The 27,415-nt window shown below is 42.0% G+C and overlaps 1 protein-coding gene across 1 annotated transcript; it reads right to left on the bottom strand.

The window, feature by feature from the left end:
- Positions 1-233: 233 nt before the first annotated feature.
- LOC119826453 (major facilitator superfamily domain-containing protein 8) lies at positions 234-25,515 on the bottom strand. The gene is made up of 12 exons (XM_042055983.1): positions 25,299-25,515; positions 19,029-19,120; positions 18,783-18,826; positions 16,844-17,084; positions 15,547-15,660; positions 13,587-13,731; positions 11,863-11,918; positions 9,046-9,154; positions 6,655-6,789; positions 5,157-5,260; positions 4,824-5,071; positions 234-2,270 (listed from the first exon to the last, which is right to left on the bottom strand). The coding sequence occupies exons 1-12, from the start codon at positions 25,361-25,363 to the stop codon at positions 2,064-2,066; spliced, it is 1,560 nt and encodes a 519-aa protein (XP_041911917.1). The 5' UTR covers positions 25,364-25,515; the 3' UTR covers positions 234-2,063.
- Between the last annotated feature and the right edge of the window lie 1,900 nt (positions 25,516-27,415).

The following is a 27,415-nucleotide window of genomic DNA, read 5'->3' as shown; positions in this document are numbered from 1 at the left end:
TCCAGCAAATCCTTATTTTCCTAGAGGAATTTCTTCAGGGTGGGCTCCTCTGGTCTCTGTCCTTAGCTTTCATTACCATTGCACAGCCAACCATAAGCATCTGTACCAGCTCATTAGTGTCTAAGGCTCCTGGGGGATGGAAGCCTAGAAGTTACTGCTCGGATTTCAACAAGAACATGGGAATAGGCATGTGTTTAGGGGTTCTTAATGTGTTCTGAAAGTTGACAGATACATTATCTTTACAGTCTTGCTTTATTTGAAATGAACACTCACAATGTAAGACAGTTATAAATAAATCTTCAATAGTAAATGGTAGTCAGCATTTTCTTGTTAGTATTAAACAGATACAAATAGTTTATCATCATTAAATTAAAAATTACAAGTTTATTTTAATACAAGAAATGAGCTTGAAGAGCTTATTTGATAGAGAAGCATAATGGCTAGAGATGCCTCATGAAGTGACAGTCCATTCAAAATAAGGAAACAGTCCTTTGCTAGGTTTTCAATACCTTCTTTACTATACACTAGTAACGTTTTCATACCTTAGTCTTTTTGTGCTGATTTTTCCCTCCTAGCCCTTTTCCTAAACCTGTCACTTCCCTCGCTTCTTTGTTGGTGAGGTGTATTAGTCTAATCTCCCAAGAAACAAGCCTCAGTAAAAAAGAAAGTGCAGTAGCTTTTGCAAGGTTATAATTACCTGAATTACAGTATTATAATTCTAGGGCTGGGAAACTTCTGTTATGTTCTTGCTAAGAACATGGTATGCTGATATAAAAGCTTCTTCATTCATTCTGTTAAATTTATTTCCCCAAATATTTTTACAAATCTGGTCAATAGTGCGAGTAATTCAGCACAATTAAGTAACTGGTAGTGTAACTTATGGGCACTTTTCCTGTTCTGAAAAGTGCAGCAGTCAAGAGGTAGTAGCCTCTGAAGACACTTAGATAAGAACTATGTCGATCCATTTGAATGTATCGGGGAAGCAGGCAGGATCTTACAGTTACTGCTTTTGTCTCCGCATAACACACAAAGGTGGAGTTTAAGATCAGAAGTGACCCAAAAGACTAAAGTCCAGGGCCTGACAACAGAAACTGATGGAAGCAAAATGCTGCTGTCATTTAGTGCTTCAGCAGACTACAGACATTCACACTCAGATTTGAAACCATGGCCACAGGATGGGAAAACACTCTGCATGGTCTGCAGTTACTCCCGTACACACATCAGTGTTGTATTCACACAGAGGTAGAAACTATGCAGTGTGATCAGTCACCTTTGGCCATTCTCCCTCAAATCGGCCTGAGCAGAGGGAGTGTCACAGCATTCAAAGTGCAGCTGTAGTCCTGCTGCAGACAGCCGCAAACAGCTGCTCCTCACTACTGAGAAAGGGCATAAAAGGTCAAAGTTTGCGCTAGAGTTTAGAGGACTTGGGAAATATGATAATTCTAAGAATCCATTTTCTGCTAATACCATATTAAAACATTTGTCTTAGGTTTCTGATGCGAATTTACTAGCACTTGGAAGGTGGCAGTCAGGGCCACCTTCGCTTAGTCCTCTTACTCCTCAGCCTTAGATTATTCTTGCTCACTGGTAATTTAGAAATGAGATCCTAAATTAAAATGACAAAGGTGCAGTGTGCAAATTACACTGAGGGAGAGATAATGGATGGGTTCACCCTGGGCAGAAAAGAAACTAAAGCCTAGTCTGCTGGTGAGCAGGCTAAAAGAATTTAAGGCTCAGTTTTATTTCATTAGGAAGCTGAATAATAATTACTTTTGTTTTAAAATTTTTTTTTAAACTTTCCTTCTGCTCTGGCTGATTAAACCAGAACCTTCCTCCAGTTCCACTGCATAGTCCCATTGTTTAGAGAGCTCCAGTTCACACTGGTGCAGCTTCACACCTATTCCTCCATCCTCTGTTGAGTTCATGACCTCCGATGAGGAGATTATGACCCAGAATGATTTTGCACATCTTACCCTTCATAGCTAAGTTACTCAGCACATGGTTTGCTACCCAAGGCTGAGTTAGAGATGGTTGGCAGCAAGCATCCAGCCCAGACTGCTAGCTTATTCCTGGATCCTCCCATATCTGACAGAAAAGGCAACGAGTCTTCTGTAAACGGTTCCCATGAGTGAGATGGTGAGTACCACTATTCCACACACGAGGCTGAATGCCCATCGTGGGCCCATGTAAGTGTACACATGGCTGATGAACACAGGCCCGAGAATCCGTGCTGCACTTCCAGAAGCAGATAACCAGCCCATGTACATACCCTGTAAGGGGGTAAGGCAGAGGACAACAGATTCATTCAGGGTTAGTTGTTTTAAAATAAAAACAGTAAGCCGGGCACTTTAATCCCAGGACTCAGGAGGCAGAGGCAGGTGGATCTCTGTGAGTTCAAAGCAGCCTGGTCTACAAAGTGAGTTCTAGAACAGCCATGGCTGTTACACAGAGAAACCCTATCTTGAAAAACCAAACAAACAAACAAACAAACAAAAAATATGATCTGAGAGAGTTAGGACAGCTAGAAAAACCCATGTTTCAAAAATCCAAAACCAAAAAGAACAAAAACTGACCTAAGCTGGAAAGATGATTCAATGATTGGTAGTGTTTGCCTTTTAAATTCAAATACCTGAGTTCAATCCCCAGAACTTAATTTAAAAGCTGGGCATCTGGGGCATGATGGGGGAGTGGGGGAGGACTGAGCAAATATGATCAAAATGCAGTATGTGAAATTCTCAATAAAAATAATAAAGAAATGGGGTGTAGTTACAGGTGCATGGAATCTCAGAATTGAGAAGTTAGAGACAAACAGAACCCTTGGGTTCCCCAGGCAGCCAACCAGCCTAGCCTACATATATACTGAGTTCTGGGCCAAGGAGTGCTGGTACTAAAGGCCTGACTGTTCATTTAGTCTCAGAGAGGGAGAGTGTGTCCCTTGCAGCTGGAGTCACAGGTCACATAGGCCTCCTGACCTGGGTGCTAGGACCTAAACCTCAGTTTTCTGGGAGAGCAGTAAGCACTCATGACTGCTTAGCCTTGTATCCATCCCTTAGTTTGCTTTTAAAAGATGATCTTACAGTATAGTCTAGATTTGCCTAAGAGTCACCCAGTAGCCTTGATTGGCCTCAAATTCGAGATCTTCCTGTTCCTGCCTCTGAAATGCTGAGTTATAGTCATGTGCCACCACAGCCATCTCAGGTTAATTTTATTCATTCATTCATTTATTTATTTTTGGTATTTAGAGACAGGGTTTCTCTGTGTAGCCCTGGCTGTCCTGGAACTAGCTCTGTAGACCAGGCTGGCCTTAAACTCTCAGAGATGGCCTGTCTCTGCTACCCAAGTGCTGGGATTAAAGGCGTGTGCTACCATCGCCCCACTAATTCTTAAAGATTAAGATAGCCGGGTGGTGGTGGTGCACGCCTTTAATCCCAGCACTTGGGAGGCAGAGGCAGGCGGATCTCTGAGTTCGAGGCCAGCCTGGTCTACAAGAGCTAGTTCCAGGACAGATTCTAGAAACTACAGGGAAACCCTGTCTCGAAAAAACCAAAAAAAAAAAAAAAAACCAAAAAACAAAGGTTAAGATAATTTGTGGCCATTTATATAACTGCCATTAAAAACGAAAGTTAGAAACATATAGAAAGTAAACAATATGATTATGAGTGATACTACATATATAAAATGAAATGGTGTCTCACTGAAAGTAACTCTGAAGAATTAATGACGTACTTCTTAAACTGTATATACCCATTTACATAGTAAGAGAAGGGACTAGAAATGGAGCCTGACTTTATTAAAATATTAGTAATTATGACCTCTCTGAAACTACTATTCATATTGTATCTACATATTTTTTATTTTATATAATGAATACAGAAATTACTTGTTTTGTGTTGTTTGTGTGGGCCAGAGATCAAACCTAGAGTGTCAGGCATTCCAGGATAAAAGCTCTACCACTGAGCTGTACTTCTAGCCTAGGAATTTTTTTGTGTGCTTTTGTATTATTTGGGACTGAGTCTTACTATATAGCCTGGCTGTCCTGGACCTCACTGTGTCCACCAGGCTGGGCATGAACCTACAATGATACTCCTGCCTCAGCTGCTTGGATGCTGAGATTCCAGGTGTGTGTGACCACACCCAGCTCAGTCCTGACATTCTTATTTAAAAATTAATTTTGGACCAGGGCTTTAGCTCAGTGGCAGAGTACTAGCCTAGCATGTGCAAGGCCCAGGATCCAATCCTAGCACTACAAAACAAACAATTAAAACACATAAAGGTAGGTCTCAGTATAGCTCAGCAAGGTCCTGGGTTTAATCTCCAGCACACACAGAAACAGAAATAGACACAGCTGCCAAAACTGCTTAAGACTATTGTGTTTTCATCTCTGTAACAGCCTAAACCATCTCTGGCTGCCAGTTTTGGTTTTCTCCTGTCTACTTTAAGAATGAGTAGAAGAAATTTAAAGTTCAGAGATTTTTTTTCCATGAAAAGTATTCTGAGTTCATGATTACTGAATCCAAGACATCTGAGTTCTGACTTAGCAAGTTTGTGTTTTATCAGATAAATCTTACCACACATTACAGAACTTGTGAGTGATGAAATCAGAGGTAGAACCTAAAGCTCGAGCCTGCATGGTATACAAGTGAGCTCCAGCTGCAGAGCCTAAAAATCCACCTCTCCTGCAAAATTAGCCTTTTGTTTTGTTTTCTTTTTTCATTTGAAATACTAAATCAGATTTTAAAGTCTGCTAAGCCAGCTTGTGTAGGAACAGAACTATAGAAAAGGAGATGTGGGAGCTACAGTTTACATGGCTTCAGGACTGTTACCTGAGGTTTGGGTCCTAGAACTTTTGAATATAGTGTGTAGGACATGACGTTGCAGGCTGGATAGCCTACTCCAACTAGGACAGTGGCTGTCAGGAACTGGGCCAGATGGATCACCGGGGTGTACAGGCACCAAGCTTGTTCAATTGGGCACCCAGTTGGCTGTTGACTGTGATCTTCTCTCAGAGAACTCCAAAGGTCAATGATAATTTCCCCAAATGTAGTATTAGGGATTGAGCTGTTGTGTAGGTCTGAAAAATAAAGTTAAGATTAGCTATCATCCGCTACTACGAAAGAATGGCAGGGGCTGGTGCTACGGAGTTAAAATCACCATACCTTCCCACTGTACTTTGGGAAACTGATTTCCCCAGGGTAACAAGATAAAGAAGCCAACCCATACAACCACGAGTCCTCCCAGAAGAATAGCACGCTCATCAATCCTGTTGAACAGAAACTCTGATTGAAACAGAAATGCAATATGAATTCACAGTTCCATTATGATAACTAAAAAAAATATTTAAGTAAAATTGTTATACAATTCATTATATTTATCAATTAATGCAATGCTAAATAGAATCCCCCACTGAAAGCACCTAGTACCATACACGGCAGTGTACACCTGTAGCCCCAGCACCTAGGTTCAGGGCAGTAACCATAGGAAGGGAGTTCAAGGCTAGCCTGGGCTACATAGTGAGCCCGTCTTGGGAAAAAGAAAAGGGTTCTCTAATAAATTGCTGATTTCAGATTAGGGGCTGGACTCTAGATGATGAAGTAGAGCTTGTCAGTAACTATTATGGCAGAGACTCAGAACCAGTGTGAAGAACAACCATGCCTATACCTGCCTATGCTCATTTTCAACCAACATTTTAAGAATATTAAACCATTAAAGCATTCATCAGCTAATAACCTGTGCTAACCCTCTATGGCAGGCTGATATATATCTCAGTGGTAGAGGCCTTGCCTGGCATGTGTGATCCCCTGGTTCAACCCCAGCACCACAGAGAGAAGTAGACCAGTGGGAGAATTCAATTCATAAGGATGGAGACCTAAGCTTATAAGCCTATAACCCCAGCGCATGGGAGGTGGAGGAAGCCAGGGTACATGAGACCCTGACTCCAAAACACACACACACAGAAAATCTATGTAAGTTCAATTTGTTCCTTGAGACATGGTCTTAATATGTAGCAGGCAGGCACTCATGGTCCTCTTGTCTCAGCCATCAGTGTAGAGGCTTTAATAACCAGAATTTTCCAAACTTAATCATTCAATCTCCAAAGACAATGTTTTATGCCAGTCCGAGGGTGGCACATGCCTTTAATCCCAGCACTTGTGAGGCAGAGACAGGAGAATCTCTGTGAGTTCGAGGCCAACCTGGTCTACAGAGCAAGTTCCAGGAAAGCTAGGGCTATGACACAGAGAAACCCTGTTTTAAAACCAGTGTTTTATAAAATACACTTTTAGTAATATATACATTAAAACACAATATATAACAACAGTTAGTGTACAGTTATTTTGTAAGGCATTTTACTTTACCAAAGTGATGCCATAAAATATAAGAATACCATGCATTCTCAGTAAAGTTTTTATCTCTTTGCAAATTTTCAAGAACTATAATACAGCCAGGTATGGTGGTGCATGCCTTTATTCCCTGCACTCAGGGGGGTGACGGTCTACATAGTGAGTTCCAGGCTAGCCAAGGCTACACAGTAAGACTGCCTTAACAACAGCTGTAACACATGAGAAAATGTGCTAGCACATTCATTTATATTAGCACTGTTTTGTGTTTCTTTTTTCAAACAAGGATTTGAAATAAAACTAAAAGCATATAACTTACTTTTGGGAAAGTAATTTAACCCCCATGAAAACAGCCACGGCTTCGACTCCAAGAGCAGCGAGGATTGCCCCGTCATAGAGCACAGCCTGCTCCTGGGTCCAAGCGTACATGTCCATTGTTAACGGAGTGAGGATTCTAGGAAGGGAAAGTCAGGCTTATTCACTTGAATGAAGTATAAACATTTATAATAATACCTTCAAGAGTGTACAAGGCTTTTCGTTTCAGTTTACAGAAGGAGCACAGTCACAGTGCCGGAGGTTTGCAAAGAGGAGACACCGTAAGTCAGTTACAGTCCCACCCTCCCAGCAACTATCCACGGTTACACTGTGGTTGAAACTGATCCCTTCTCTTGGTGGAACTGTGAGCTTTGGGGGTGAGACTCTATGACTAGCCTCCCTTTAGGGAGTCACATCTACAAAGAGGCCACTGTAAAGAGCCTCTACAAAAGTAAACTTTTATGTTGACATTATTTTCAAAATCAGAAATTTATTTCCGTTTTGCTGGAGGTGCACTTTTTAGACGCTATGCCCTCGCTATTAAAGTGTGATGTTCCGGCAGTGTCACACTGTCGTGTCACTAGTGCCTACTTCTCCGAGCCTAGGGGATTCTTCCTTCACCCGCACTTTATGTATTTCTTCCCTCCCTATGAATACCTCTGCCTTTATATGCCTGTCTTCTTCCTTGCCAAGTCTATTCCTATAGTCTACCATCTTCTGTTGGCTGACAACAAAACAGTTTATTTTTAAATGCTGTATTAAAAATAAACATAGTATCTGAGACATTGAAATCAGATGAGCTGATATAGAAAACAGATGCATGCTTTCTCTAAGGGCTAAATGGTTAACATGTGCCCTGGCACTTCCGCCTGGGTACAGGCCCAAGGGCTGAAGGCCAGAACTCCAGCAGACACCTGCACAGCGGTGTCACTCAGCTTAGCTACATGGAGCCAAAAGTGGACAGGTGAGTGGGCAGCCAACTGCCAGAGCAAGCTAGGCAAGTCTGACCTACACAACAAGAACCCTGAGACCTCACACTCAATGAAATGAGGCATGCACAAAAGCAAATGTTGCACGATGCAACGTATGAGACAGGCCATCAGACTGCTGAAGACATGGGGGACTGAGAGAGGGTGTGCAGCCTGTTTGGGATGACGATGAGGTTGTTATGATTCACAAGGCTGCGACAATACTTAATGCCATTGTATCCAACTTTTCCAAAACAGTTAAAGGGTCTGGAGAGATGGCTTGCGATTAACAGCACTTGCTGCTCTTGAGGAGGACCTGGGTTTGGTTCCCATCACTACATGGTGGTTCAAAACCATCTGCGATTCCAGTTTCAGGGACCCGGTTCTTTCTTCTGACCTCTACTGGCACCAGGCACACACGTGGTGCACACATATTAGATGCAGGCAAAACACTCATAACACATTTAAAAAAATAAAAATAAATCTAAAACTTAAAAAAAAAAACAATTGAAATGCTGGGCCCAGCTGTACAGATCTGTAAGCCAATCACAGGAGGCTGAGACTGAAGCATCACAAATTTAAACCCTGCCTGAGCTACCGAGTCAGTTTAAAGCCAGTCTGGATGACTTATTGAGAACTTGTCTCAAAATAAAAAGCAGACTGAGAATGTGCCTCAGTAGCAAAGCCCTTGACCAGCATGCTTGAGATCCTAACTTTAATCCCCAATATTAGTGGTGAATTTTATGTAATGTGTATTTTGCATTAAAAATGTTTCCTAAAATGAGTTATGACTTTCATGTGGATGAGTAATTTTGAAAATATACATACCAAGCACATCTACTGACACAGACATGTTACAGTTATATGGAAATAAGCCAAGTGATGACATCACAGCTATGGGAATGTTCACACATTCTTCCCCTCCCCACGTGAAAAATATGAAGTGGCTTTTTGCAGGGTGTGTGTGTGTGTGTGTGTGTGTGTATAATGCTGCATTTGCATATTATTTTCTTTTGAAAGAGTCATGTGATTTTTTTAAAAGGATGAATGAAATCTACACAGTTGTGAATTTTATAATTATCCATCAAGGATTAAATACCACCAGACTAAGTGTTAATTATGTCATGATATAAAATCTACATACATTTATATTTAAATTAGTCATGTTGACACATCCATTTAATCCCAGCACTTGGAAGGCAAAGACAGATCTTAAGGCCAGCCTGGTGCTTCATAGAGAGTTCCAGGACAGCCAGGTTACACAGATTCTGTCCCAAAAACCAAAATGAAAAAAAAATCCAAAAATTTTAAGAAAAAAATGTGCCTAACAAAAGTTTTAAAAACAAAATCTATATACATAATTAACACTACATTAAGAAACATGGATTAGTAAGGAATTGGATTTAAATAAAGACAATAAAACTTACGTTTCAAAAAGGGCAAAGATAAACAAAACCACAAAAAACAGAATATTGGTAGCCACAACAGCAACTTGATCGATATGTCCTCCGGAAATCTGAACTTCATCTGTATTTTCTATAAATAGAAAAGTAATATTACCTATATGTGCAATTTTCATATGATGATAAAGTAATATGAAACGGTTAACTGGGTGTGGTGGCTCACATCTATAATCCCAGCATTTGGGAGACTGAGGCTGGATGATCACAGCAAGTCTGAGGCCAGCCTGTGCCAAGGGGCGTTGGGGGAGAGAGAGGGAAGGAAAAGGAAAGAAGTAACAAGGTTCAGAAAGTAAGTAGTTTTCAAATGGTATTTACATAAAGTGGACACAGGTCGGGCAATGGTGGCCTTTAATCCCAGCACTCAGGAGGCAGAGGCAGGTGAGTTTATAAGGGTGGTTCCTGAACAGCTAGGACTGTTACACAGAGAAACCCTGTCTCGAAAAACCAAAAAATAAATAAATGTTTAATTTCTCTCTTCCCTGTTACTGAAAAAGTTATGTTAGATTTGTACGGATGAAGGGGGTAACAAAGGTAGCAGGCAGATGAGAGGCGGGAGGGAATGAGTGGTCAGTATGTACTGCGTACGTATATGAAACTGTCTAAGAATATACTAATTAGAAGTTATGTTAATGCTGGGCTTGGTTGTTATACACAGTTATCCCTGCACTCAGGGGGCTTAGGCAACAGAATCATGAGCTGAAAGCCAGCCTGAGCTATATAACGAGAGCTATCTCAAATATAAAAAGTATTTGTATCTTTGCAGGGCAGTAGCTTTAGAGGGTAAAGCATAATTTCTCACCTTGAACTATGCAATCAAACTCTATAAAGGACAGACATTCCTGACACACAAAGCTTGTGTATGTTCTTGTAATGGTGTCTGCCCTTCTACCTCAGGAAAGGAGGTTTAGAAATGTTTGGTATTATTTATAGGGAGTGGCTTCTGACTCTTCTTATCAGTCACACCAGAGTACTGGCCACCTTCACACAAGCAGGCCCCTATTCTGCCTTTGTACTATCTAGGGTACCCCTTTCTAATTCTAAGTTACTACCTCGGGCCTGTCCTGACTTCTTTGAAACAAGTACAAATGATGCCTGGTCAGACCGAAATTTCCTACATAGATGGCTTTCACTGCAGGCTCTACCCAGGACTGGCTGCTGTAAGGAATCTCAGAAAGTTATCCCAGATGAGGAAACTGACTAAGTGTCCCAATTACAAGAATTTTAGGGCCAAGCAGTGGTGGTACACACCTTTAATTCCAACACAGGAGGCAGAGACAGGTGGATCTCTGTGAGTTCAAGGCTGACAAGATCTACAGAATGAGTTTCAGGACAGCCAGGGCTACAAAGACAAACTCTCAAACACACACACACACACACACACAAAATGATGATGATGATAACAATAACAATAATAATAATAATAATAATAATAATAATAATGTAATTTTAAGGAAAGACACAGTATATTGATCCAATTTTTAAATTAAATGATGGGTTGTTTTTTTTTTAATATGTATTAGTGTTTTGCTACATATATGTATATGTTTGGTGCTTGCAGAAGTCAGAAGAAAGCTTCAGATCCCCTGAAACTGGAGTTACTAAAAGTTGTGAGCCACCATGTGGGTGCTGGGAACTGAACCCAGGTCCTCTGCAAAAGCAGGAAGTGCTTTCAACTGCTGAGCCATCAATGCCACCTGCCCCCAAATTTTATGTAATTAGAAATTACAATCCCACTCAAAGAAAACTTCTTTAAACTTGAACATCTTTAAATATTAAAAAATCATGTAAGTTTTTACCAGATATATTTTATCAAGATATTTATTAAAGTATAAAAATAATTTTATGTGAAAGTATTTGGTAAAATTATACTTTGATTTTTGTGTGATTTTATAAAATCACTGAGCAAGTGCCATCTTGCATTTTTTCATATGGCTGAAGGCTACAATCAGTAACTAAATAACAACTAAGTAAAACATCCCCACTTACCAGGTCGGGAACTCATAAACAAACCAAAGAGTTAATGGGCTGTGTGTAAAGTGTCACTGCGCAAGCATGAAGATCTGAGTTCAATCCCAGCATCCACGTGAAACTCAAACGCGGTGGTGCTAACCACTGTAACCCAGCACTGGGGGAGCAGAGACAGGTGGATTCTTGGGCTCACTAGCCAGCCATTCTATTCAAAATGGCCAGCTCCACGTCAATGAGACTGTCTCAGAAAGTAGGGTGGAGAGCAAATAAGAAAACATCTGATGTAGGCCCTCTGACCTCCATGGTACCTGCACACACCACACACCCACAAAACAATTTGAAAGATGAAAGGATACATTTATAAGATAATAGAGTGCCTACTATCATGATTAAGGTATGGGAATTGCAGGAAGCCAGGTGTATGTAGCACAACTGGGATCCCAGCACATACAAGGCTGAGGCAAGAGGATCTCAAGTTCTAGGCCAGCTTTGTCAAGCATGTCCTGGGCTTCATTCTGAGACACTGTACTGGAAAAGGTCTTGAAACAGAAAGGACTCCCTGTCCAGGGTTACCAGAAGCGCAGCAAGGAGCACAAGAGTTTTAGGACACTGACTCTGCGAAGAACACAAGTGATTTTTAGCAATGGCTTTTAGCCCTGCCAATAATAAACACCACATAACTCATAGGCATGGGTTCCTTTCGCCTTTGAAGATATTTCCCAGTCACCAACCATACTGTACTTAGAGGCAAAAGCCATATAAATACAAAGTGAACAGTCAGAATTTAAATGGCACTAAACAGGTTAACAGTACCTTCTCGAAAATTCACGCTCTTACATTGCCGTCCTGAGTCATCCACACGATGTTCTCTTAAAAAGAAAAGCAGAAATATTAATAAGACCTTAATTCAGAAGCTTTTTTAAGATTTATTTTTTTGTTTTATGTTTATGAACGCTGTATCTGCATGAATGACTTTAGGCCAGAAGAGGGCACCAGATCTTATTATGGATGGTTATGAGCCACCATCTGGTTTCTGGGAATTGAACTCAAGACCTCTGGAGGAGTAGCTAGTGCTCTTAACCACTAACCGCTGAGTCATCTTTCCAGCGCCAGAATCAGTTTTCTTATTATTGGCACCCTATCTTTTCCACAGTCCAACACAATTTCTTCTATTGACTTCTGAGAAGTAAGAGTTATTAATTTCTAATAAATATAACCAATATATGTAAAAAAAATCTTTTTCTTCTGTCAATTCTGGGCATGAAGCGTAGGGCCTCACACATGCTAGACAAGCGTGCCCCAAAGCCTTGGGCTCACCCTACAGTGTGAGCAGGGCTGAGCAGAGGCCCAGCACTGTTGTCCAGGCTGCTCTCAAACACTGGGGTGGAAGTCAGCCCACACCTCACTCTCCTGATAGAATATGAAACTGTTTCAAAATTTATCTAGAAGCATTCATGATTTTCCTTAGTACATATTTCAGCTTTTCAATGTTTTAAAAATTATAAGTGGCTATGGAAAATGAATAAAGTTCTCTAAAAAATATAACATAATAATATTAGGTTTGGTAATACACCTATATTTCCAAAACTTCAGAGACTAAGGCATGAGAATCCTGAATTCACAGGCAGCCTTGACTACACAGTAAGACTTTTTCTAAAGCTAAAATTTTAATAAAGGAAGAAAGAAAGAAATAGTAATGATACTAGTTTTAGAAAATAAAATAATCATTTTTTTCCTTTTGGTTTTTTGAGACAGGGTCTCTCTGTGTGTATCCTTGACTGTTCTGGAACTCACTCTTGTAGACCAGGCTGACCTCAAACTCACAGAGATCCGCCAGCCTCTGCCTCCAGAGTGCTGAAATTAAAGGCGTGCTCAACGACCACCAGGCGAAATACCATTTCTGTACTTAGGATCTTATAGTTAGTAAATGAGGGATAGATCTTCATAATCTATGTTCATTCCTCATCCATCTGATTAATGCAGTTACCAGTATAACACGCTTAAGCTGATTAAAAACTATAAACCCAGATATAGACAGCAAAACACAAGGCCTCACAGCTCAGGTCTATAATCTCGGTCCTGAAGGCTGAGGCAGGAGAACTAGAAATTGAAGGCACCTAGGCAACTAAACAGGACCCTCTATCAAAATAAAGAGTAGAAATTGAAAAGGGCTGGAGAGGGCTTTCAGTAGCTATGAGCACTCCCTGCTCTTGCTGAAGACCCAGGTTTCGTTCCTGGCATCCAACTGTGTGTAATTCCAGTTCCAGGGGACCCAATTTTCCCTTCTGGTTCCTGAGCATAATGCATGCATGTGGTCCATATACATACATATAGGCAAAAGACTTTAAAAACATAAAAATAAATCTTTGTAATGGAGGCTAGGGGCCTGGAAGATACACAGTAAAGGGCTTGCTAAGAGACAATGCCCAGTGCTACAAATACAAAAAGACCTCATAGGGATAATTATCTTTCAGTTGTAAGAAAGCTTGTTAACTTTTAGAATTTACAAACATATCTTACTGCTTCTATGTAGTTACCTTAATATAAAGAGAATCAGAATAATGTTTAGAATTCCCAGGAAGGCGCCAAGTAAAACCGGTGCTGTGTACATGTTGATCTGCAGCTTAATGGCGTCCCACGTTACACCGTTTTCTCCAATGAGTGCCAAGCAAGTCTGAAAAACTAATAAAGTATTATGTGTACAAGTAAGTTTTGATATGAGAAGCACGAGCTAAAAACTGTAAAAGTGTTTACTACAGAACTGTTGGGGTCTATATGAAGTCACCGTGTGTATTAAGGAATCTCAACTGGAGTGAGAAAATTGGCTCTTGGTTGGTAAAGACAATTTATTCTTCTCTTGTATAATCCATAGATATACGTGTGTGTGTGTGTGTGTGTTCAAACATATTAGTATATATATTTTTTAAAAAAATATTTATTTATTATGTATACAATATCCTGTCTGTCTGTATGCTTGCTGGCAAGAAAAGGGCAACAGACCCCATTACAGATGGTTGTGAGCCACCATGTTGTTGCTGGGAATTGAACTCAGGACCTTTGGAAGAGCAGGCTGTGCTCTTAACCTCTGAGCCATCTCTCCAGCCCCCTAACATATTAGTATATTGATGGATATGTGGTATTAAATTTTCATGCAGGATAGAATAAACAGGAAAAACATCTAAGAAAGCTCTTCTAGGAGAGAGTATTAAAATGATGAGATATAGATGTGTACATTCATAAAGATTATATCATTTGATCAATCAACTCAGCATCATTTCCTCTTGATCCTTTTTATTAGCATATACTAATTTTACATAATAAAGGAATTTACTATAACATTTTCATAGATCTATAGTGTGTTCTTATCATATTTACCACCCATTTAGAGTCCTCTTTTGACAGGGGAGGAAGAGTGCTAGGGACTGGGGCCTTCAGCCTGCTAAGTAGCCACCCTACCACTGAGCTACACTCTAAACCCCAGTATCTCCTAACATATAAAACAAAAAATGAAAGAAAACTACTCTATAGGAGTTAATCTACACAACTTATTCAATGAGTAAATCATAAATTCTAATAATTACATTGATGGGGAAAGGAGGGCTTGCACCTGCCAGGCGCACCTGTGAAGGCCAGAGAACAACTTGTAACGTCTCCTTTCACAAAGTGGTCTCCAGGATCAAACTCAGTCCACCACACTTGGCAGTCAGCACAAAGACCCACTGAGTAATCTTGTTGGCTAAATTAGTTAGAAACTTGACCAACTTTATTACAAGAAAGAAAACATAACAGTTTCAAGTAAAATATTTTGAGTATTTCTGTGTACTTTAAGTCTGCAGGAAAAATTGGATGGAACAGTTCAAATCCTGGTTGAGAGGATTTCCCATGGGCCTGTCAGTAACTGAGATCTAACTTCAACTGAGACCAAAAACAGATGCTGCCCTTACAACAGCACTGGGTACAAAACACCCAGAAAAATGTCAGCTCTGAGCCCCGGCTCCCCACCTTGTCTGGTGACTCTGGACAGACTCTCTATACTGTGGGATCCTCGTCTGTAAAATGAGGCAAGCAGCATTCAACTAAGAGCTCTGGTGTCCAGGAAAAACAGTCTAGCAATACTAGTGTATTAAAAACCTTAATGTCCCTCCCTGATAAGGCTATCGTTCAGTGGTAGTGCTGCCTAGCATGTATGAAGTCTTGAGTACCACACACACACACACACACACACACACACACACGCACACAGTCTGAAGGAATTACTGTTTTATTTTATGCTTTTCAGTTAACACATGAAATGTGTTCCATTATGTTTTTATGCATAAACATCACTGTACTTTTCTCATGTTAACTCCCTTACTTCCCTGGCTCCTTCCCTCCATCCCTTCTAAAGTCTCTCTCCTTTTCCCTTTGACCACAAAGCTTCATATACGGATTACATTTAAATTTGAACCTCAAAGGTTTTCCCAACTCAGATTTAAGGAGATCATACAGACCACCTACCTGGACCCAGAATAAAGCCCAAGGCTTGGCACGTGCTCGTGTTGGCCATGGCACTTGTTCTTTCCTGAAGGGAAGTGGCACCAGCAATGTACGATCGGACAACAGCCACATTTCCTAAAGAGACCGTGATAAGTAAAGGAATCAGCCATCAGCCACAATACTCACCTGCCTGGCTTGACACAGAGCAAGAAATACTGATAAATACCATGGTCACTTCTTCCTCTGTGCCATCGTACAAAGCGTGTAAGATTTTCATGGAATAAACATGTAACTAAAGGAACTAAGTATTTTCACTGATACAAAAACTGTATGACTGTACAAAAACTCAGCTAGGCTGAGTGGTGCATACCTGTAATCCAAACAGTTGGGAGACAGAGGCCAGGCTAGGCCACATAGTGAGTTCTAAACCAGCCTAAGGTAAATAGTGAGACTCTGTCTCAAAACCAACCAACACACACAAAAAAAACAAGAATCAAAATAAAACAAGCCCACCCATGAATAAAAACACTCTCAGATGATTTAAAAATGGTTATAATACCAAGGTTTTCTCATCAAAAACCAGACCGTGCATTAACAGCAGAGTGCTATGCTATCAGGACTATGTAACAGAAGGCATGCAGAGACATGGAATAATGGAAGACAGAAACAGAAAGAGTCCACTAAGAATGTAACTAAGGAATTTGGGCTGGAAAGGGCGCAGTGGTAAGGCATTCACACTGCTCTTGTAGCAGCCCAGGGCTCAGTTCCTAGCACCCACAGCAGACGGTTCACAAGCACCTCTAACTCCAGCCCCAGGGGATTCAATGCTGCGCCCTGGCCTCTGAGGACACTGCTCTCACATGCATATCTCCACAGAGGCACATACATATACACAATAAAAATAAAAGGTTTTTTTAATTATTAAGCACTTATGCTATAGTACAGACTCCACTAGCAACCACAGAATATTTAAAAAATATCATTTACTGCTTTTAATGCAAAAGCTTACTATAATTGATGAAAAAAGATGGAACCAGTGCAGCAGGGCAAGCAAAGACCAGAAAGAGGTCAGAAAAGGATCCATTCAAGGGCAAGAAGCTCGAGAAAACTGCACACTAGATAAAGCACTCAATGTGTGTCTTGAAGGTGAAGACTGATGGAAATCAACGGAAGGACCTTTAGGTAACAGGAGGATCATGAGCAAAGGCAAATGACAGAAAGACCTCTGCCTGTTCCTAAGACGTATATGGGATGTGAGACACGGGAGACGCGGCTATGAGCAGCAGGAAGAATATGACATACATACACACGCAATTACCTGCTCCAAATCCCACCAATCCACGAGCAATCAACATGTAGTATTTGTTATGAGCAGCTGGCACGTGGACATATGCATATAGGCAGTTGGCTGCCACCGAAATAAAGATGGAGACGATAAGAGGTTCTTTTCTTGGCCTATAATTAGACCATAAACCAAATAGAGGTGAAGCTACCATTTGGCCAAGACTAAATGAAGCAATAACCCAGCCCAAAAAACTTGCATCGGCTGTCTGATCAATCTGCAGAGAAAAGTAAATGCTTTAAGAATTCTTACATGACAACAGTCTTCAGCTTCTGGCAGCTACAAACATTCCAAGGCAGACTTGTGTGAATGTAAGTCTTTAGACCACTAGGTAACTAAGTACCTGGAAACGTGACTTCTAGATCAGTTAGGGAAACTATATTTAGCTTTGTAACAAATATGCAGGCTGTAGTCCAGAGTAGCTGAACCTTTGGGGGTTAGTATTTCTGTGGAGAACTCCTGGAACATCTTAATAACCATGGGGGAGTCCATCACTATATATTCAATATCATAGCAAGTATGGTAAGTAGTAAGGACACAGAGGTGAAGTGAAGTCCTCCCTTGATGTCCCCACAACTGACTTGGGACTCCCAAGAACACCAGAATGATGCACACACAAGCCCTTCGTATAGAACATTTGCACAGCAACTACAAATACGTTCTATAGGTGTAAGTCATCTCTGATCACATATGATGCCAACTACAATGTATAATCTGTAAAGATAGATGCCACACAGTAGAGTTGAAGGAGTAATAATGAGAAAAATAGTACAGGTGATTTAAAAAATATTTCAAACCACAGTTACTTGAATTTTTGGATTCAAAACCCAAAGAGAGGGACCAACTGTACACAGAAAACCTGTCCCAGGATGGGTGATGACAATCAAAGCTCCCAGAGGACATGAGAGGAGCACAGGCTTGCAGGGTGAATACCAGCAGGAGGAGGAAGGGAAGGAGAGAAGGAAAGCAGCATGGGAGTCGAGTAAGGAGCAGGAAAGGAGCTAGGAAAGGTGACTGTGTGGCCCTGCAGAACCTGGGACACTGAAGAAGGTATGTCTACCTCACTGCTGCCCACTTATCTGCTATAGGCCAAAGCCTGACACAGATGGATCTCTGGAAAAGCAGTAAGCAAGGAGGGAGCTGATGAGATACAGAGAGTTCGAGACTAAGTAATCAGAGTTAAGACAAAAGCTGGTACAAAGGAGAGGACAGTGTAAGCCCTGACATTCACACAAAAACGACAGAAAATGAACTGAACAGAGACTGCTTTCTGGTCAGTGTTCCAGGATAGAGCAGATTCACAACTATATAATGTTGTCATTGTCATAGGCATCATAGGTGATCTAGAGATGACTACAGCATGCAGGAGAATGTGCGCATGTTACATGCAAATACATCACTTTCTTTAATGGACTTGCACATCCAAACATTGTGCTATACTCTGAGAGGACCTGAAAACCAATCTCACAGGAATAGCAAGAGACAGCCTTATTTCCCATCCTTCTCATAAAGTTCTCCTGAAAGCCCAAATGAATTCCACAGGAATATCATGAAGTTAGTCCTCGGAAATATCATCTGTACATTCTGAGAAATCACTTTGTCTACTTGAGCTGCTTTCAGAAGGGAGGTGGTGACGGATGTGAGCACGGCTGGGTAAGAAGGTGAGCACACCTTCACTCTGCCTGCCTCTTTCCTGGCATGAGTCTATTCTTGGCATAGCACCCTTTCTGCTGTAACTGTTTTGGTTTGGACAATAAAGCATATGACCAAATTACACCTCCTTTGAGAAACAATTATTTTAAGTTATTCTGGACAGATCAAACTAGAGAATATTAAAGACACTCTCTAGCCAATGCTTAACAACACTAGAGTTGCCTCTACTATTTCTTAAAAGAACAGATTTAAATGTACAAACCTTTTGAAGATATGGCCAGATTGACATTATCACAATAGAAAAACCTGCAAGGAGGCAGAAATGTTTATTAGTGTTATAATAATTTAATCACTATTACAAGTATAGCTTTTGGAAATATAGCACAGATTTTAAATCCTTTCTTAAAATAAATAAATAACTGAATGAATAGATAAGTAAATAATCTTACAACTAGCACAAAGCATTTTACTGTGAACCGTAGAAGTGGGTGTAACTTCCAGCACTTACCCACACTGCTGAGGAACATAGTGAGGTAGAGAATCCTAATGGATCTCCATCTACTCCTGTAATGCTCTTGGGTTTCTACCATGTCCCATTCTCTAGGTGGAAAGAAGAAGAGGGTTTACAGGTTGAGTGTTCGTAATCTCAAAACTCCAAATCCAAAATGTTAGAGTAACTGAGTGTGGGATTCTACCATCGACCTCAGCCAGTGAATTACAGCAAAAACACACATGCAATCATATTGACACTCTGTACCATCTCCTTCAAAGATCCAAGAACTGCACAGTCCCAAGCATTTCAGATAATGCACAAGGGCTGACTTCCTGGTTTTTAGGGGCAGGTATTTATTCATTAATAATTTTACTCTGTTTTCTCTAAAGGTAAGAGTTATATAACAGACATAATTTATTAATATTGGCACCTCTGAATAAGCATTTTAAATTTCACTGGATGGAAGACACAAGACACCTTTAAGAAGGAAAACACTGAGCTGGGCGGTTTGGGCTCACACCTTTAATCTCGGCAGGCAGAGGCAGGTGAGTTGGAGGCCTGTCTGGTCTACAGAGGTAAAACTTTAAAGACTTCTGTTTACATGGCGCACATGTGGAGGCCTGATAGTAGACAGCCTGATAGTCTGGCTATCCAGGTTGCTCAGGAATCCATTTCTGACTTCTGATGCGGAAAGTGGGCCATCATACCTCCTGACACACACATGCGTTTCTGGGGATCCAAACTCTAGTCCTCAGCAAGCATTTGAATCTCTGAGCCATTTCCCCAACTGTACTTCTCTATTGCGAAGGCAATAGGATTTTTTTAAAAGATATGTTTATTGTGTATACAGTATTCTTTCTGCAAGCATGCCTTCAGGCCAGAAGAGAGCACCAGATCTCATTACAGATGGTTGTAAGCCACCAAGTGGTGCTGGGAACTGAAATCAGGACCTTTAGAAGAGCAGGCAGTGCTCTTAACCACTAAGCAATCTCTTCAGCCTCTTTTTTTTTTGATATGGAGTCTGACCTGGAACTGACTTGGTAGATCAGGCTGGCCTTGAACTCACAGAGATCCGCCTGTCTCTGCTTCCCCGGTGCTCAGATTAAAGGCATGCTGCGCCACCACCTGGCACAATAATTCTGTTTATCAATAGGATGACTGAATAAATTTTCTTAAGGAAAGTTACATAAACTAGTTACAAGAAATACTTCTCCCACAAATGGGATATATGAAAAATTAATTACTGTCACGAATGTAAGATGGGAAAAGGTTCCTGCCTGATGACCTGAATTCCCTCCCTAGAACCCATATGGTGGAGAGAACTGACTTCTCAGATTGCTGACCGAACTCTACAGGTGTATCATGGCACACGTGTCTGCACACACACAAATGAATAAGTACAGTAAAGATAAGGGTTTTCCAATAGTTACTCCTATGTTTCTGACATGTCCTACTTGATGGCAGCATATTACCTTTGCTGTGAGCTGTCCTGACTGGAATGATGTCACCTAAGACAGTCCCATGGGGAGCTTCCTGGAGCACTGACCTTTGCTATCAGGGCTAAGAGTAATATATCAATTGACATCCTACCTCTGTTAGGTGATACCTGAGTGTCTATGCTCATTAAGTGATCACAAAGGTACCAGAGTTGGCAAACTTACCTTGTGTGAGCACTACTCTTTCCAAAAATCAAAATATACTTAAAGACAGAATGCCTACTTATTCTCCAGGAGGATTTCTTTTGGAGAAAGGGCTTGGTTGATTTGTTGATGTTGCTGCTGTGGACCCAGACTCCTGCTTCAGTAAAGTTCTGTACCACAGTATCTGTGGTCCAAAGCATTTGATAAAATAGACCTTGATGCTGTCATATATCCCCAGTGAAGAGCTTTCTTTTTTCAAATGTGCTGTGTTTACAAATGAGAGAACAGCAAGAGAAACATGTTTTCAGATCTACTATTTGCCAAGGATAATCATTACTGATATACATGTATTTCATTTTTTTACATTTACTCATTATCTTAATTATTGTGTTCTGTGTATGGGTTTGAGTGCTGTGACATGCATGTGGTGCTCAGAGGGTAAACTGGGAGTCGTCCTCTCTATCAACATTAAGGTCATCAGGCTCAGAAGCAAGCTCCCACAGCCACTGAGCCATCTCTCCAGGCCCCACTACTCAAACATTTAAAGTGCTGGAAAACTGCATATATAATATTCTGACCTACACAGAGACCTTTTAATTGTGATGCGAAATACCTGAAAAATAGCAGAACTCAAGATGCCTCTATTAAAAAATGAACATATCAGCTGGGCGGTGTGGCACACGCCTTTAACCCCAGCACTCGGGAGGCTGAGGCAGGGGATCTCTATGAGTTCAAGGCCAGCCTGGTCTACAAGAGCTAGTTCCAGGACAGCTAGGACTGTTACACAGAGAAATCCTGTCTCGAAAAAAAAAAAAAAAAATCAACATATCCGAATTAAATGTATACCATTGAGGTTAACTACACACTGAGAAAAGCATGCATTTTTTAATCCCAGAGTATGGTCTCTCATATCAATTTAATACATGATTAGTGTTATACTTTTAGTGACCCATTATTATTCTCTGGAGATTAGAAATTAAACACATTAATCACTCTATAAGGAGTATCAGGACAATCTAGAATTTCAAATATTTATTTCCCTAAACTCTTTCTCAGCTGAGGAAATGAGAAGTAAATTACTTTTGTGAAGAAAGACAATAAAACTGTTTAAGTAACTCCAGTTAAAGAAAAAAAAAAGGACATACATAGCTAGCCTCGGCTATGTAGTGAATATAGGGCAGCCTGGGCTATAGAGTGAGGACGCGTCTCAAAAAGAAATTAAAAACACACTTCCTTGCCAAACCTGTAATCCCAGCACTCAACAAACTGAGGCAAAACATGTTGTGGTGGTTTAAGCCTCAACCATTCAGCACTAGGCAGGAGGATCAGGACATCAAGGTTATTTGGGGCTATGTAATAACTTCAATGCCAGCCTGGGCTCCAAGACTCTGGCAAAATAGAAAAGGGAAGACACGGAAAAGATGTCAAGTTCAACATCAGCCTGGAATATATAGCAAGACTCTCTCTTAAAATTTTTAAGACATATTTTTCACTTTTTAAATTTGCTTTTGATTTTATACATGGATGCCTTGCTTGCATGCATGTCTGTGCACTGCACCAAATATATTCAGTGCCCATGGAGGCCAGAGGAGGGTGACAGAAGCCCTGGAAACAGAGTTACAGATGGTTATCAGCTGCCATATGGATGCTAGGAGCCAAACCTGGATCTTCTGCAGGAACAACAAGTGCTCATAACTGCTAAACAATCTCTCCAGCCCCTAACTGTCTTCTTAAAATGTTATCTCTTAAAAATTGAAGGGATGAGAAAACTTAAAGTTAGGATTTAATGACCACCTTCTATAGAATGGATGAAACAAAAATGCTCAAATTGTGGTTGAAGGGCTATTTGAGGACAGTAACCCACACTGTCTAAACTCTAATCGCAGAAAAAGAAATGAACATTCATAATGAAAGCTGCAGTGTTCACCATTCTAACAAATGATGGAGTCTGGCATTCCCCATCATGGGGATTCCCCATCATGGGAGCCTGGCAGCCTGCACTTCTGATGGAATGTACTAGCATTTCTCAATATTGCTTATATGACAGTCTTGTGATCAAGAAAGAAACAGTTCATGAATCCAAATTGTGAGAGCCTCAGGAACACTGACCTAAACTAGGAGTCAACTGTGACATGAGCAGAGATACGTCCAGGGACAGTTCATTTTGTTTTGTTTTGATACAGTCTCTATATGGTCCTGGTTGTCCTAGAATTCCCTATGTAGACCAGACTGGCCTCAGACTTGCAGAGATGCACCTGCCTCTGCCTCCTGAGTGCCGGAAGGTTCTAAGTTAAAGATTTTAAAACAGAATAGAACCAACATATGAACAGTGATTGTCTTGTGTATAGATTATGAGTGTGTATGTTTATTATTGGGACAGCTACAGAAATAAGGAATACAGAGTATAAATTGTATAATACTCTTAAACTGGTATTTCTAGCCGTACAACAATGATGGAGTTGTGTAAGATGCAGGCTTTGAAAATGTGCTTGGAATAAGCACTATTATGTCTGAAACTTACTTCAGTTTGGCAAAAAAAATGTGTATAAAAAGACAGTTGATTGGTGTGGAAAAGACTAAATGAAAAGGTATTACGCATCCAATATACCTCAACTTTTCCATGTAATTCTTTCTTTTTTTTGTTTTTTTGTTTGTTTGTTGGGACAGGGTTTCTCAGTAGCTATGGAGCCAGTCCTGGAACTCGCTGTAGACCAGGCTAGCGTTGAACTCACAGAGATCCACCTGCCTCTGCCTCCTAAGGGCTGGGATTAAAGGTCTGCGCCACCACCATGCAGCTTCTACATTTCTTGTATCTCTTTAATTTTGATAACACAAACATGGCTGAGACTACTTTTTACAGACTTCTGCTTTACCTGAGTGTAAGAAGAAATACTATAGATGGGCATGGTGAAACACACCTTTAATCCTAGCACTCAGGAAACAAGGCAGGAAGACTTCTGAGTTTGAGGCCAGCCTGGTCTATAGAGCAAGTTTCAGGCCTGCCAGGGCTACACAATGAGATCCTCTCTAAACGAACAAGCAAAAGAAAGAAAAGCTGTACTTATATCCAGTGGAATCCGTTCAACTTTTCCTTTCTGTCTACTATCAGTGCTACATTCTGGCATTAACTTTCCAACTGGAATTCTCTCCCAAGTAAAACTGCAGTGGTCTAACATTTCCAGAGCCACAGCTCCCAATGACAGAATGTTTAACAAACGTGTGACTTAAAATCCAGGAAGAGTACACAATACACGGTGTGAACGGAGCACTTAGGTAAAACTGAACAGGAATAGGAACAAGTGCTACATTTTGGATTCAGTGTATTTTCAGCACAGACGCGAGTGGGGTCACAGCAGCACTGCACTCACAAAAGGACAGCTCTGGACTCCACTACTCAAGAGCAGTACACCCAGACTCAGGGCTGGAGAGAAAGCAGGATATGCTTCCTGAGAGGCTGGTGATGTACAGAACTGGAGAGACATAACAAAGAAAAACGTCTTATAAAGGAGTGCACTGGAAGACGAGCACATACCACTTGCCTGGTACCGTTACTGCACTACTTGGGAGGGAAGGCAGGAAGACGGAAAGTTCAAGGCCCACAAAGCAACTTATAAGCCAGCCAGCCTGAACTCCATAATGAGAATTTGTTTGAAAGAAGCAAAAAGAAGAAGTTGCGGGGGAGAGGTGCAGGCAATGTAGGAACAGATAGTACAGTAAGGCTACAACAGGATTGGGGGCTCCTGTAGCATTTCAGGAAACTCTAAGGTAGGGCTAGCAAACCCTAACAGCAGGCCTAATCGGAACACACCTGTCAGTAGCTTGAGAGCAAACACTAAGATTTACAGGTGAATATTTGTTACCAGTTTGATGACAGAAGACTCCCAAGTCTAAATTCTTTCATCAACAAACCAATCTACCTCATTTATTATGATTTGTGGATTTTGTTTTGTTGACCAAATATCTACACTATCCTTGACTTTGTCTTTAGGTCTGAACAATCTTAAATATTGTGTTCCAACACCTGACCTCTTAAATGAAACTCATAAAGTAGGTTAGTTGGAAGCACTAGACGAAAAAAAAGGACCTAAGGCAATTAGATCAATAAATCTGATCATGGCTCTTAGCTAGCTAAATTGAAGTTTGTGCAGTAAAGTAAAAGAAGCAAGCCTGTCGGTCATAACGAGGGGATCAAATTGTGACTTTTGCAAACTTTGGGCAGTGGTCAGCTATATCGGGTCAACGGAATGCAGGGTCTGCTGTAAAAGAGGCAGTTTATGTTTGTTATATAAATAATATTATTTGCGTGAGTAATGTATACATACACACACAGGAAAAATCGAAAGTGGAAAAGGAAACGAAGTAGCTCTCAAGCAGGAACTCCCGTAACAGGACTCAGACAGGAGCCTGAAGCCAATGCGAAGCTGCTGTGACCTCCGACCCCTAAGTGAGCATCCCCTTCCCCGGCGTCCTGGGTACCCCAGTTCCCCAAGTCCAAAGCTCCGCACTATTCCCAAGTAAACGCAATTACCCGGGAGCCTGTCCAGAGCGGCTCCGGGGCGGCAGGCCGGCTCACGCATGCGCGGCAGGGTCCGGGAACAGAGCAGTGGACACGCAGGACCGAGCCCGTCCCACCCCACCTGCTCACCTGCTTCCGGGGAAGCCAGGGCCCAGGAGAGGATCCCGCTCGGCCTCGCTTCCCAGGCTCGCCATAATGACAGCCCGCACCAGGCGGCGCGCCAACTCTCGCGACACCTGCTCCTTCTCCTCGGCCTGAGCTGTCAAACACCGCCGCGACTGCGCGTGCGCGCCGAAGGGCCGGAAGCGGACCGGCGGGGCAGGGGAAGTGGGAGGCCCGGGACTCGCGGGTGACGGAGGCGGTGGGCGGTGGGCGGCGGTGGTCATGGCGATGCAGGCCGGAAGGGGCGCGACGAGGCCGGAACCGCCCGCTCGGGGCGTGTCCTGAGGGAGCCCCGCCCCGCGTCCGTCCTCCTTGCCCGCCGGGCTGGCAGCGAGCCGGCTGCTGGGTACCTGGGAAGATCTGCTCTCGGCTGTCCGAGCTGAGGCGAAAGTCCGGTCCCTAGAGCGCGGAGAGCGGCGGTGCCAGGCGCCTCGGCGGACTCCCCTTCAAGTGTACGTCTGCAGCGGCCCGTAAGTAGCAGCCGGTGCGCTCCCGGCTTCTGCTGCGTACGTGCCGGGCAGCACGAGCGCAGCCGGGTCATGGTCCTAGGGAGGGCGTTGGCGGCCCCTGCCCTCCCCTGCTGGCCCGTGGCTCCTCACCTGAGGGGCCTGAGGGACCGGACTGAGGTGGCAGCCAGCTGCTGCTGCGTCGCTGGCTCCCGGCCCCTCGAGGCTCAGCTTCGCCCAAACCCCTTCAGCAGAGCCTGCTTAGCGCCCACCGGCTGCTTTCACCATCAGGAGCACGGATATTCACCAGATGCTGTTTACTTCCTGCCATGGGACTTGTCGGCTAATAGGTGCCAGAAATCATTGCGTGTCGCAACGTTTTGCTAGCTCTACATAACACTGTCATGTGATTTCTCTATCCTAGGAGATGTGTAAAGCAGACGCACTTCTACTTTACCGCGACCTGAGGTCGAGATAAGTTACCTGGAATCTCGGTGGGGAGGTGACAGAGTTGGGACCCAGTCTCCGTTGTTTTCATTAGTGGGAGCGCTCAGCGTTTGTCCTGCCTCCTGTGAGCTCTCTGTTGTGTGGAGTTGCCGTTACCCCACCTCTGATCGTTCGCTTGTCATCATCTCGTTTATAGCCAGCCAATCCCACTAGAGAACGGCTAAATTTGAAAAGTGTCTTCTGTCAATTATCTTCCTAACCCAGCTCTGGTTTATTAGATACTTGCTCGTTCTCAGTTTTGCCGATTCCTTTATAGTAACAAAAACATGCAGCTGCTTCTGATTGGTTACAAGAGTATAGACGGGTAGAAAATGAAGCATTTTCCAACCATGGTACTGCTTCCTGAGTCACCGTTATCTTTTCTAACCCCGAGGCTGACACAATTGGTGGCGCATATATAGCGGAAGAAGAAAATGTTAACTAGCCTTCCACCAAGCAGAATGTGCTGTGTGTGTTAAAGGAATGCTTATTCAGTTCCCTCCTGTCATCCCTACAATAAGGAGGAGAGGTATTTGTTTCAAGTAGACCAGAGCGAAGGGCAGATGGAATAGGTAAATTGTGAGAACATCAGAAGACAGCTTGCAGAAATGGGTTTCTCCATGGTGACACTTTTTGATATGTGCTTATGCCTTTGAGAAAAACACATGATACAGTCTAGGAAGAAAAAGTAATGTTTGTTTAAATACTTAGATATCAGAGCAGTAGGAGATTAAAAAGTACTAGATGGAGTAACATTAATAGCAGTGAGTGCTGCGATAGCAGTAAAACTCATCTCTAGGAAAGGCATTTCAGTCCTTGGCACTGTGGTCATACTTCTATTTTTGTTCCACTTTGTTTTTCTCCTTCCTACTTGCTATTTATTTATTTTTATTTATTATTATTATTATTATTATTATTATTATTTTGGTTTTTGAGACAGGGTTTCTCTGCAGCTTTAGAGCCTGTCCTAGAGCTAGCTCTTGTAGACCAGGCTGGTCTCGAACTCACAGAGATCCGCCTGCCTCTGCCTCCCGAGTGCTGGGATTAAAGGCGTGCGCCACCACCGCCCGGCTCCTACTTGCTATTTAAAAATGGAGGTGGCAGATGGGTCCCTTTCCATTTGCTTGGTTCTTACTTCAAAAGTGGCTGCTG

The sequence above is a fragment of the Arvicola amphibius genome, chromosome 11 (assembly GCF_903992535.2).
Source record: "Arvicola amphibius chromosome 11, mArvAmp1.2, whole genome shotgun sequence".
Lineage (NCBI taxonomy): Eukaryota > Metazoa > Chordata > Mammalia > Rodentia > Cricetidae > Arvicola > Arvicola amphibius.
This window is presented reverse-complemented; position numbering and strand designations above follow the sequence as displayed.

Coding starts and splice junctions, on each gene's coding strand:
- LOC119826453 (XM_042055983.1), bottom strand. CDS start 25,363: ATGGCGAGCCTGGGAAGCGAGGCCGAGCGGGATCCTCTCCTGGGCCCT. Junction 17,085..18,782: donor TCTGGCCATATCTTCAAAAG/GTTTGTACATTT, acceptor TTTTCTCTGCAG/ATTGATCAGACAGCCGATGC. Junction 9,155..11,862: donor GAGCGTGAATTTTCGAGAAG/GTACTGTTAACC, acceptor TTCTATTTATAG/AAAATACAGATGAAGTTCAG.